Genomic DNA, 13,829 nt, shown 5'->3' with positions numbered 1-13,829 from the left:
CACCATCAAATTGGTATTAACTGATCAACACATAAGTGTACATATAAGAATAACATCTATTGTCAGGTGTGGGGGGGGAGGGGACGGGTATTTGTATACACAGAGTGTGACGTGCACCATCCGAGGGATGGACACGCTTGAAACTCAGACTTGGGGGGGTTGGCAAGGGCAACATATGTAACCTAAATATCTGTACCCCCATAATATGCTGAAATAAAAAAAAAAACTCTTAAAAGGTGTATAATTTTACCCTGCAGAAGGCACATCATTGCTCCAGAGCACTAGGGGCTTGCATTCTGATTCTTCCCACTGACACCTCCAACACCGTAGAGTCTGCCAGATCATATGTCCAAAGCAGTAGGGTTTTCTTATTCTGCAGCCCATGGATGCTACAGAGCCCTTTCCCACTCCACACCCACTCAGACCTGTGAGACTTCCATGTTGTTCAGTGCATGGGCCAGAGCAATATTCCTAAATGTGAAATGTGTTACCTCCAGAACTCAAAGAGGCCTAGCAGGTGTCTTGCTTCCTTTACTGAGGTAGGGAATGTAAGACGTAGCAATTTATCTTTTACTTGGATATGGGGTGGGGGTGGTATTCCAGCGGCCCCTCACTACTGAACCACTGAAAACTTGACTGATGTGGCATGTTCCTGTATTTTCACAGGGCTTATCGCCCACCTTCCAGAGTGCATGTGTCTTACCAAGGCCTCTAATGTACTAGACACCTCTTGCTTGTCCTTCTTAATGATGTGGTTAATGTAAATGGATCAGTGTGATACTCTGCAGAATGTCCAGATGGCCCAGGTTTCTTCAGACTTTATTATGACAGGTATTAGGAGAGTTAACACAGCCCTGAACATAACAGAAAATGAATATCATTGTCTGTTTTGTGTGAATGCAAACTCTTCCTTATCTTCTTTTCTGGTCATATTAGAAAAGAACACTCTTGCCAGATCAATATCTGCATACCCCATACCTAAGGCCTCATTAATCTGCTCTAGCAAAGATGCTATGCCTGGTACTGCTGCTACAATCAGGACTGCTACTTATTTGAGCTTGTGGCAGTCTACAGTCATTCTCCAGAATCCATCTGGTTTCTTCAGGGACCAAACCAGTGACTTGAGGACTTCCACTTGGCCTTTCCTACTATAATTGGAAAACCATATGGGGTTACTCCAACTGCCACATATATCAATCCCAATTAAACACTTGGGGACTGAAAGAATGACCAGGAGGGGTGGCAGACCCAGTGGACCATTTCACTATGGCCAAGATTCCACTTATTACCTGGCCCCATGAGATTCCACACTAACAGTGGGGCCATAATGACACTTCAGGTATCTGAGTTTCATGTCAGTTCAGACCTTATGCCTAATAGCCCTTAAAATGTCTAGATAGTCCCCGTTCCCCAGTGTACAGTCACCCAAACAACAGCCATAGGTCCCTTTGAGGAAGGGCTTGGGGAATCATTGCAGTACATACTTGCCATTGTGTTGCAAGATCTGCCTTATAACTACTTCTCCCATTGTCCTTCCTGGGCTGCAGATGGAAGCCACCACTGGGCTTCTTGGGGATGCTGGTGTCCCTCTCACCAGAGCATCCCTGGTGGTTTTGACGAATAACATGCCTGCTGAGGCCTCCCATGGAAAATAATTCTTTCATGGGTCTTCTGGCTTCACAAAGTATATCCACTGCAGCAAGCCCTCTTCCTTCAGCCTTTGTATTCTCCTCTCTACTGTCTACCAGAGCAACCCAAGCATTTCCATTTTGCTTAGGAAGGATCATCACTTTCTCGAGGCTTCCAAGAGCTACCCCAGCAGTGAATTTGCCCTGACTCGGGTGTCCTTTATGGAGTGTTACATCCCTTTTCCCCAAAAGGTGACCCCAAGTCAATGAATTCTTGCTTATTTGGTCTTATGTTCCAGTCCTATAGATCAATCAGCAGAGAATCCCTGCAGCACTGTTTTGAGAAAGATTCTGGAACATATCAATTATTAGTGACATCTGTCACAGAGGGGTGAGAGGGAGCTTCTAGACACGTTTTACCATTTCCGCTGTAGACATCTGTACAACTTGTACAGGCTATAACTATGGCGTTGAGTACAGATGGTATACTCACAGAACAAAGTTCTGACCTTGGCCTTAGTTCCTCCGTAGTTTATCCAACTATGTTAATTAAATTAATACCTCATGTACTTGATTTTTTCCAAGGGCAGATGTTGAAAGGGGAAAGGAGAAGAAAGTAGAGAAACCTGGGGGGAGGGGTACTGAGTAGCGGGGGAGGGAGATAATAAGAGATCCAAGCTGTAAAATAATGGTACAGAAAGGGGAATTTTGAGGGCTTTTCCAAAGGAAAAGATATTGCCTTTCTCAATTTTGCTCTCTTTTGATTCTCACACAATGCTTGCTTTAGTACAGATACAGATCTCCTTAAAACGCTCCTTCCGTGACTTAAAAGGTCAACTATAAGATTAGTGTGATTATTCTCTAGTCATTACTGAAATTCTTCCTGGGTGGGTACATCTAAGTGGTAACAAGCTGCAATAATAAAAGTCAAAGAACTCCTGTGTTGCCTTGCTTTTCCTCAGTGGCCATCTGATAAAGAAGAAGAAAAATCTCCTCAGGAATCCATTTCTATTGTAGCATAGCTGCAAATTTGAAAAAGACTGAATTTAAGCACTTATGTGTTTCTGTTAGACTCTTTCACCGGACTGGTCAACATCCTGACAGATATTATTTGGCGATTCACTGGAGACTTCATGGCACCTGACCTGGTTTGCCGAGTGGTCCGCTATTTGCAGGTATGTAGCACCTTCCGAATGTAATGAACAAACTGACACCAAAGTTATCTTTTGGATTCATCATAACAAATATAATAAAAAACCCAGCACTGCTATGAAACAACTTCCTACTTTCTCTTGGGTGAAAGAACAAGCAAAATTTGAAAGATTTTTTTAATGTACTTTTTTGCTAAAAAATAAATCATATGTAAAGAAAACATAAATAAGCAATAATAAAAAACAAAGCATTCATATTTCAAACATTAAATAAAATGTCTGGGTCAATATTAAGGTTTTTGACATATTGTGGATAAATAATCTCCATAAAATTTGCCAATTATATTTACCTTTTATCCCTCAAACTGAACTGGCTACTGTTCTTTTTTAGAAAAATGTGAGGAATTTGTTAGAGAGTACTATATATTTAATTACCACCAAAATTGCAGTATTATATATTTAATTACCTCTCTAAATTGCCTGTTATGCTTTTTGAATTTTTTATAACTGGGATACTTATTATTTTCTGAGTTTTGCAAAGATCTATTTTTAGATTAAAAATATGCACACCCTGCCTGTCAATATTGTTCATTATAAGTCACATACATGTACCATATGTATATTTTATTTAAAATGTTACATATATACCACATACATGTATTATTAATACATAATATATGTATAATATAGACTAAGACACTTTAACTAAGAATGGAAAAAAATGGACCATTTCATAAGTGGTGTTGGAGTTGATATACTCTGTTTCTGAATTGATGTACACTGTTTCTTAAAATTATTTTTCATTAATATATTTTTATTCTGATGCCAGTGCTTCAGATCTAAATTATTGTAGCTTTACAGATCTATAATGCATTTTCAGGAAGTCTTACCCTGCTAGATTCCATTTGTCAGTAGGATTTTTTAGGATCTTTGCATCTATATTCATAAGTAAGACTGTGATTTTTCATTTACTTTATCATTTTCAAATCTTGGTGATGGAATTATTCCATCTTTAGAAAATGAATAGGGAATAGTTACAATTACAATCTCCTTTTGTGCTCTGAATATAATCTTGAAAGTTTGAAAGGTGTGAAAGGTCTCCTATCACTATATGGGGCTAATATTTTCTCAGGAGTAATTTTTCAAACCATATTTTAGTTTCTTCTTGAGAACTTTTCAATTGTCTACATATTAGTGATCAATTACTAAGATACAAATTATGATAAGACTTAGTGGCTTAAAACAAACATTTATTATCTCACAGTTTCTATTAATCAAGAATTCAGAAACAACTTGTCTGGACAGATCTGGATAAAGCTTTATCATAAGATTCGCTCAGGTATTTCGTGGTCCTACAGCCATCAGAAAGCCTGACAGAGGTGAGACAAAATTCACTTCCAAGGTGGATCCCTCACATAGCTGGCAAGTTAGTGCTGGTTTTGGCAATATACTCACTTCTTCTGCACATGAGCTTCTCCATAGGGATTCTTTAGTGTCCTCACAACTCAGAAGCTTGCTTTTCCAAGAAGAAGCCATCCAAGTGACCAAGGAGGAAGTGACAATGTATTTATGAACTAGTCTCAGAAGTTATACACCATCACCTCACATTATTCTTTTGGTCACAGAAGTCAACCCTGATTCAGTATGGGGAGAAGGGAACCAAGAAACACGAGGAGGCAAGGACTCCTAGGGACAGGTTGGAGGTTGGCAACCACACATACCTTCACATTTTTTGAAATCATGTAATAAGCTATGTTTTTTTCTGTTAACTTAAAAATACCTGCTTGATTTAGAAATATTCAACTCAGTACCATGTCTTCTAACTGTATTTACAATGAATATTAAGATAACACTATACATAAAATATATCTTCATGATAAAGCAAAAATGTCAGAGAAAGAAACTTTGATAATTCTCTTTTCTGTAAAAGCAGCAAGAAAACTGGCAAAAATTGTCAGAATCAAATTTTTTTTCAGGACTCTAGAAATTAACCAAAGGCTTACAGGGAGCATTTATTCAAGAAAATGGCTAAAGCTCAGTAAGAAAAATGAGATGTATGGTATTTTAGCTTGCATTATTCTCATCCCCCAGCATCTAGCTCTGTGGTAGCCTTGAAAATTAACAGCTCTCGTTCATGGTTAAAACAAAGAGTCTGGCAGCTATGGGAGAAAGAAAAACAGGACTAGAGCTCTTTCAAAGCCTCATTCCCAAGAAATTCCCATTATTTGACATGTCTGACAGTTCTCTGAAAGACCCCACTTGCAAGGCTGTCTGTAGTTCACTTAATTTAGAACTCACCCACTGTGAAAAACTCTTTTTCTCTGTTTATTTGTCAAAAACAATTACAGACAATTGATTAACTTCACAGATGCCTGTGGTATTAGATAATAGTTGGGGAAAACAATAGACTAACCAAAGCTTAAAAACATAAGCTGTGTAAAAAGATATTCATAAGGGCTTTGAAAATTTTTGACATATTCCTGAGAACATAGAAGACCAAGTACATTCCCAGAACAGTGCTCATATTCAGGAAGAAATAGAGAAAGCCCTGAGATGTTACCTTTGACTGACCTCAAAGCTTTGTGCAAGCAGGAAGTGAAAGCAAAGGCAGAACAGTCAGCTTCCTGGCTGAGTGTCAAAATCATGCCCCAACATTCACACAGAGCCACTCTTCGATGACTGGAGGGCATATGAGTTCCAGGAATTTAAGAAAATATCTGTTTAGCAGACATTAACAATGGCAGAGTAGCAGATTGTCAACACAAAATAAGTGACTGAGGCAAAAACCTCAATCAATGAGGTCTATTAACACAAAGTTGAGGATGCACCTGGGAAAAACAAAAATGACAGATAAATCTGTGGCCATTTTTCTGAAGGGGAATTTGGGAGTTTCAGCATTTAAAGGCATACAGAAAGAAAAGAAAAGGCAGGGCAGACTAGTGAGACAAAATGGTTACATACTTGTAAGACCCAGGAAAATCTATGTTTTATATATGATAAGGTGAATGTTAGAGCAGAAAAAGGGAGTGAAGGAAGCACCAATTATGTAGATGTCCCTGGGTAGGTAGAAGAATGTCTGATCCTGTCTTGTCTCTGTCCTGTACCTATGAAAATAAACTTATAATTTATTATTAGAGTGGAATTGGAACTGACAGTAGTTGTACGAGCTAGACATAACCTGCAGACCTAAAGTTACAGTTTGCATGTCCTGCTTATGGGAGGCCAGCAAGGAATTTCCTTAAAGAATGATCTGTGGGTTGGGGAAAAAAATGGAGGACTGGAAGCAGCTTGCCACCACACTGCTCCCAAGGAAAGAAGTGGAAGGTACAGGCAGGTGCGCACATATGGATCACTCTTCTCTGAAGCAGCATTGTGAAATCACAGAGAAGCATCATGGAACACCCAGGCTCCAACCTGAGAGGATTTGGGTGACCACTTTGTCAGGTCCTGGGTGAGGAGTGGAGAACTCGGTGGTGCTTGGCCCACCAGAACTGACATCTTCCCACCTGACTTGGCCCCCACAGGGCCCCTCAACCTACAGAGCAGCATACAATTTGCTCAGCCTCAACTCCCCTCCAAAGGCCCCAACTGCCTCCTGCCTGGTTGGCCCTGACCCTGCCCTCCAGGTTGAATCATCCCTGCTGTCCACACGGACCTGCTTCTGCCTCCTCAGCTCTGCTTAGAAGCTCTACTTCTGGCTCCTCCCCAGTCCTGGCTTTGAGGCTTTCATACCAGAGCCCAAGCCTCTGCCTCTGTGCCTCCAGAACCCCCTCCAGGCCTGAGAAATAATCCACAAGTTTCCACACTGCACCTGAACCTCAAGACCACATCCCAGAGCCTCCACCACCACAGCAGGGCCAGAAGAACTGCTCCAAAATCCAATGCCCCATCAGGCCTCAAGCTGCCAGTACACTGCAACCTGATTTGAGCAAATGCACACAGCTTGAGAACCCATGAAAAGCACATACAGCTGCTGCTGTTACCTCTGTGGAGAAATCCTCAGTAGAGCAATCCCCACAATACCAGCCTCAGTGAAGAGGATCTCACCCAGCTCCCAAATCAAATATCCTACAACTATCTGGTGAACAACCCAACACCCAACCCAAGCAGCATTCAGCACAGGCTCCAGCAGAGGCAATCCCAGGTAAACAGAACAAATCATAAGAGCTGTATTACAGGCTTCTAGTGCATATGCACCTCCTTTGCCACATCAATGGCATTCCAGAGTGGAGGGGGGTGGAAGAGCACTATCTAGTAATGTCCCCTTACCCTAATCAAGCAGGGGAGTTTCCAGCAGGGAACAGAAGCCCTGCAAAGCTATTAGCCATGAGTTGAGCAAAGAGGACTCAGATGAAAAGAAACCAGCAAAACAACCCTGGCAATATGAAAAATCAAAAGATCACCACTCCCAAGGAATTGCAGTGGAGCTACATCAGTGAACTCCAACTACAAGGAAACTGTCAAAATGACATAAATGGAATTCAGAATATGGATGGCAAATAAGATGAATGGAATTGAAGAGAAAGTTGAACACCAACCAAAAGAAGCCCAAAAAATATTTCAGGAAATTAATGAAAAAGTCACTAAAAACTAGACAAAATGAAGAAAAATATAATAGAATTTAAAGAAATGAAAGAGTCATGCAGGGATTTTCAAAACACAGCAGAAAGTCTAAGCAACAGATTAAACCAAGGAAAAGAAAACATCTCAGACCTTGAAGATAAGGCTCTCGAGCTAACCCAATCATTTAAAGAGGCAGAGAAGAGAACAAAGGCAGAGAAATCACTTAGAGAAATATGGAACTATGTGAAGCAAACAAACATATGTATTATAGGTACACCTGAGGGAGGAGAAGAAAGTGCTAAAAGCATGTAAAATCTATTTAAAGGAATTATTCTAAACTTCATACAGAAACACAAAAGGTCCTGAATAGCCTAAACAATCTTAAACAAAAACAAACAAAAATACCAAAGCTAGAGGGATCACACTACCTTGACTTCAAAATATACTACAAAACTATAGTAACCAAAACAGCATAATACTGGCATAAAAACAAGCACATAGATCAATGGAACAGAATAGAAAGCCCAGAAATATATCTACACATTTATTGCCAACTGAATTTGGGTAAAGATGACAAGAACACAATTAGGAAAAAACAGTCTTTTCAATAAATGGTGTTGGAAAAATTGGATATCCATATGTGGAAGAATGAAATTAAGCCTTTATCTCTCACCATATGCAAAAATCAATGCAAAATTGATAAAAAATTTAAATATAAGATCTGAAATTATGAAACTACTAGAAGAAAACATAGGGAGAAATTTTCATAACCTTTGTCTCAGTGAGGATTTTTTGGATATGACCTTAAAAGCACAGGCAACAAAAGCAAAAATAGACCAATTAGATTACAAACAACAAAAAAACTTCTGTGCAACAAAAGAAACAATCAACAGAATGAAGATACAACTTACTGTTGGGAGAGTATATTTGCAAAACCAAACATCTGATAAGTGGTTAATATCCAGAGTATATAAGGAACTTAAACAACTAAACAGCAAAGAAGCAAATAACTCAATAAAAAATGGGCAAGAGATGTGAATAGATATTTCTCAAAAGAAAACATACAAATGAACAAAAGGTATATGAAAAAATGTTCAACATCAGTCGTCATCGGGGAAATGCAAATTAAAATGACAATGAGATACCTCCTCAGTGAAGTTAGAATGGCTACCATAGAAAAAACAAAAGATAACAAGTGTTGATGAACATATGGAGAAAAGGGAACCCTTACACACTTTTGTGGGAATGTAAATTAGAACAGCCACTATAAAAAATAGTATTAATGTTCCTCAAAAAATTAAAATAGAACTACTATATGGTCCAGCAATCCCCCTACTGGGTATATATTCAAAGGAAAGGAAATTAGTATATTGAAGAGACATCTGCACGCCCATGTTTATTGCAGCACTATTCATATAACCAAGATATGGAATCAACCTAAGTGTTCATCAATGAATCAATGTATAAAGAAATTGTGATATGTACATTTTTTGGAATATTATTCTGTCATAAAAAAGAAGAAAATCCTGTCATTTGCAACAACATGGATGAACATTATGTTAACTAGGTTATCAAATTTGTGGGCATAAAATTGTTCATAATATAACAATAAGCAAGGCACAGAAAGACAAAAGCCACATGATATCACTCATATGTGGATGCTTAAAAAGTCGATCCTGTAGAAGTTGAGAGTAGAACAGTGGTTACTAGAGGCTGGGAAGGGTAAGCAGGGAAGGAGGATGGGGCAAGGTTGATCAATGAGTATAATGTTACGGTTAGATAGAAGAAATAAGTTCCTGTGTTCTATTGCCCAGTAGGTTAAATATATTAATAACTAACAATAATGTAGTGCATAGCTAGATGAGAAAACTTTAAATGTTCTCACCACAAAGATGATAAATTTTTAAGGTGATGGATATGTATATTACCCTGCTTTGATCATTACACAATGTATACAAATATAAAAATATCACATTGTACCCCATAAATATATATAATTATTGTGTCAAAAATAAAACTTTTAAAAAAGTTAATAAAGAAATATTATGAACAATTTTATGCCCACAAATTTGATAATCTAGTTAAATGGGCCAATTCCTTGAAAGATACAATCTACTAAAACTCACACAAGACTAGGCAATCTGAATAGTTTTATATCTATTTAAAGAAATTTATTATTGAATAAATTGTTAACAAAATTCCAAAATATAAAGCACCAAGCCCAGATAGATTCACTGGTATATTCTACCAAATAATTAGGAAGAAATTTTACCAATTCTCTATAATCATTTTCAGAATATATTAATAGAAGCAGAGGCAATACTTCCTAAATCATTCTATCAGTCTGGTATTATCCTAATACCAAAACCAAAGATACTGCAAGGAAAGTGCAGACCAATGTCTCTCATAAACATAGATGCAAAAATTCTCAACAAATATTAGCAAATCAATCCAACAATTTATAAAAATATTTATGCACCACGACCGAGTAGGATTTATCCCCAGTATGCAAGGTTGGTTCAACATTCTAAATCAATTAACATAATCTGTTATATCAACAGGCTAAAGAAGAAAACTAACATGATTACATCAATAGATTTGGGAAAAGCACTTAACAAAATCCAATACCCATCCATGATTTAAAAAAAAAAAAAAACTCTCAGTAAACTAGGAATAGAGGGTAACATATTCGACTTGATAAATAACATCTACAAAACAACCTACATCTAACATCCATACTTAATGGTGACAAACTAGGAGCTTTCTTGCTAAGATCAGAAATCGAGCAAGAATTTCCTTCACATATTCAGTTTCCACATTGTACAGTAAGTCCTAGCTAATGCAATAAGCCAAAAAATAAATAAATAAAATGTATACTGATTAAGAAGGAACAAATGAAACTGTCTTTATTGATGTCACAATTGTCTACATAGAAAATCCAGAATAAGTGACCCAAAAAAACCCTCCCAGAACTAATAAGCAATTATAGCAAGATTGCAGAATACATGGTTAAATATACAAAGTCCATTGCTTTCACATGTATCAGCAATGAACAAGTGAAATTTGAAATTCAAAAACAATACCATCTACATTAGAACTCAAAAAAAAAAGAAATACTTATATATAAATCTAACAAAATATGCCCAAGATCTATATACAAAAAACTACAAACCTTGAATGAAAGTAATCGAAGAAGAACAAAATGCATGAGGTGTTATTCTTTTTATGAATAAGAAAACTCAATATTGTCAAGGTGTCAGGTCTTCCCAACTTGATCTATAGGTTAAACAGAGTCCCGGTCAAAATCCTAGCAAGTTATTTTGTGGACATCGCTAAACTGATGCTAAAGTTTACAGAAAGAGGCAAAAGACCCAGAATGGCTAACACAATATTGAAGGAACATAAATTTGGAGGACTGACACTACTCAGCTTCAAGATTTACCATGAAACTACAGGAATTAAGACAGTGTAGCATTGATGAAAGCATAGACAAATAGGTCAATGGAACAGAATAGCAAGCCAGAAATAGACCCACATAAATATAGCCAACTGGTCTTTACAAAGGAGCAAAAGTTATGCAATGGAGAAAAGATCATCTTTTCAACAAATTTTGCTGGAACAGGAGGACATCCACATGCATAATAATTACTCTAGACACAATTCTTGTACCTGTCACAAAAATAAACTCAATATGGATCACAGACATAAATGTAAAATGCAAAACTACAAAACTAGACAATAACATAGGAGAAAACCTGGGTCACCTTGAGCATGGGGATGATTTTTTGATACAACCCCAAATGCACGATTCATGAATGAAAAAATCTATAAGGTGGACTTCATTAAAATTAAAATTTCTGCTCTGCAAAAAGACACAGTCAAGAGAATGAAAAGACAAACCACAGACTGGAAGAAAACATTTGCAAAAGGCTTATTTGGTAAAGAACTGTACCAATTAATAATATACAAAGAACTCTTAAAACTGAAGGATAAAAAAATGAAAAACCTGATTTAAAAATGGTCAAAAGAACAGACACCTCACCAAAGAAGATACATAAATAAATAAGTATATGAAAAGATGTTCAACATCATATATCATTAGAGAATAGTAAATTAAAACAAAAATGAGATAATACTACACCCTTATGAGAATGACCAAAAACTAAAACACTAACAACACGAACTGCTGTTGAGAATGTGAAGCAACAGGAACTTTCATTCATTGCTGACGGGAGTGCAAAATGGTACAGCCACTTTGGAAGACAATTTAGTGGTTTATTCCAAAACTTTACTCTTACTACATAATCCAGCAATTGTGCTCCTTGGTATTTACCCAAATGAGTTAAAAATTTATGTCCACATAAAAACCTGAATACAAATGTTTATAGCAGCTTTATTCATCTTTACCAAAACTTGGACACAACCAAGATGTCCTTCAGTAGGTGAATGGAGAAATCAACTGTGGTGCATCCATAAATGGAATATCATTCAGTGCTAAAAAGAATTGGGCTATTAAGTTCATTTAAAGCCTACGTTTCTCCTATAAAGACATGGAGGAACTTTAAATTCATATTACCAAGTAAAAGTGCCAATCTGAGAAGCTACAAACTGTAGATTCCAACTATATGATAATCTGGAAAAGGCAAGACTATGGAGACAGTAAAAGAATCAGTGGCTTCCAGAGGTTGGGGATGGGGGAGGAATGAATAAACACAGCACAGAGGATTTGGGGGGCAGTGGGACTACTGGTATGATACTATAACAGTGGATACCTGTCATATATTTGTCAAAATACAATATATAGCACCAAGAGTGAATCCTAATGTACACTATGGACTTTGGTTGATAATGATGTGTCTACGTAGTTTCATTGATTATAACAAATATACCACTCTTGTGTGGGAGCTTTATGATAAGGGAGGCTCTGTGTAGGGCCGGGAGGAAGAGGGCTTATAGGAAATCTCTGTGCCTTCTGCTCAAGTTTGCTGTTAATATGAAACTGCTCTAAAAATAGAGTATATTTTTTAAAAATGGAATAGAATTTCTAAGAACTATAGGACAATTACACAAAATGTAACACGCATGCAATGGAAATACCAGAAGATGAAAGAAAGAAACAGAAAAAGTATTTGAAATAATAACAGATGAAAATTTTCCAAAATTAATGGAGATACCAGTCCACATATTCAGGAAGCTCAGAACACCAAAGCAAGATAAATGCCAGAAAAAAATATATACCCCCAGGCATATCATATTAAAACCACAGAAAACCAAAGATGAAGATAAAATCTTGATAGAAGTTGGAGGGAAACTTTCTTATAAAGGAAAAATAATAAGAATTTCCTTTGACTTCTTGTCAGAAATCAAGCAAGTAGGAAGAGAGTGGAATAAAATATCTGAAGTATCAAAAGAAAAAAAAGCTCCCCAACCTAGAATTCTGTATCAAGAGAAATTATTCCTCAAAAATAAAGAAGAAATACTTTTTCAGATGAACACAAACTGAAGGAATTTCTCCTAAGTATACTTGTCTTGCAAGAAATGTTTTTAAAAATCTTCAGAAAAAGAGGAAAATGATAAAGTTGTAAACTCAAATCAATATAAAGAAAGGAAGAGCATTAGAGAAAGAATAAATGAAGGTAAAATAAAATCTTTTATTTTTCCTATTCTTAACTGATCTATAGATAGCCGCTCAACATAATAGCAACAATGTATTGGTATTAGACTTATAGATGAGTGAATTGAATGGAAGCAATGTTAAAAGGGATGAAAAGAGAGATATAGTTGAACTAAACAACTGTCAGTTGAAGTGAACTGAACTATTAATCAAATTGATCTAGTTGGCATTTATAAAATTCTTCATCCAACAATAGCAGAATATATTTTCTTATCAAATTCATATGGTACATGCACCAAGAGAAAAAACATACTGGGCCAGAAAACACACTTTAACAATGTAAAGAAATATAAATCACACAAAGTAGGCTATTAGATTACATAGAATGGAACTAAAAATCAATAACAGAGGAATAGCTGGAAAATCCCAAACTACTAGAGATTAAGCAACATACTTCTAAGTAATACATGGATCAAATAAGATATCTCAAGAGATATTTTTTAAAATTTTGAAATAAATGAAAATATAACATCATAATTTGCGAGAAGCAATGAAAACGGTCTTTTGAGGGAAATTTATAGTATTTAATGCATATATTAAAAAGGAGAAATATGTAAAATCAATAATCTAATCTTACACCTTAGGAAACCAGAAAATGAAGAGCAATGTAAACCTAAAACATGCAGAGTAAAAGAAATAATAACAATTAGAGCAGAAATTATTAATTTGAAGTAGATTTTAAATGTTCTCACCACAAAAAATGTATGTGAGGTAATAGATATGTTAATTAGCTTGATTTAGTCATTCCGCATGTGTACATACATTCAAACATCATGTTGTACACCATAAATATACACAATTTTATTTGTCAAT

The 13,829-nt window shown here is 36.4% G+C and overlaps 1 protein-coding gene across 2 annotated transcripts in view; it reads left to right on the top strand.

The window, feature by feature from the left end:
* The window catches only part of NPSR1 (neuropeptide S receptor 1), a 169,929-nt gene that overhangs the window by 112,749 nt on the left and 43,351 nt on the right, over nt 1–13,829 (top strand). The window contains exon 3 of one of the 2 annotated variants that reach the window (XM_012638769.1): nt 2,700–2,803. The exons of the other annotated variant lie outside the window; for it this stretch is intronic. Within the exon in view, the coding sequence (XP_012494223.1) occupies nt 2,700–2,803 (104 nt within the window). The remainder of the gene's footprint in view (nt 1–2,699; nt 2,804–13,829) is intronic. 2 annotated transcript variants of the gene reach the window in all.

Source organism: Propithecus coquereli, unplaced genomic scaffold (assembly GCF_000956105.1).
Source record: "Propithecus coquereli isolate 6110/MARCELLA unplaced genomic scaffold, Pcoq_1.0 Scaffold134, whole genome shotgun sequence".
Classification (NCBI taxonomy): domain Eukaryota; kingdom Metazoa; phylum Chordata; class Mammalia; order Primates; family Indriidae; genus Propithecus; species Propithecus coquereli.
This window is presented reverse-complemented; position numbering and strand designations above follow the sequence as displayed.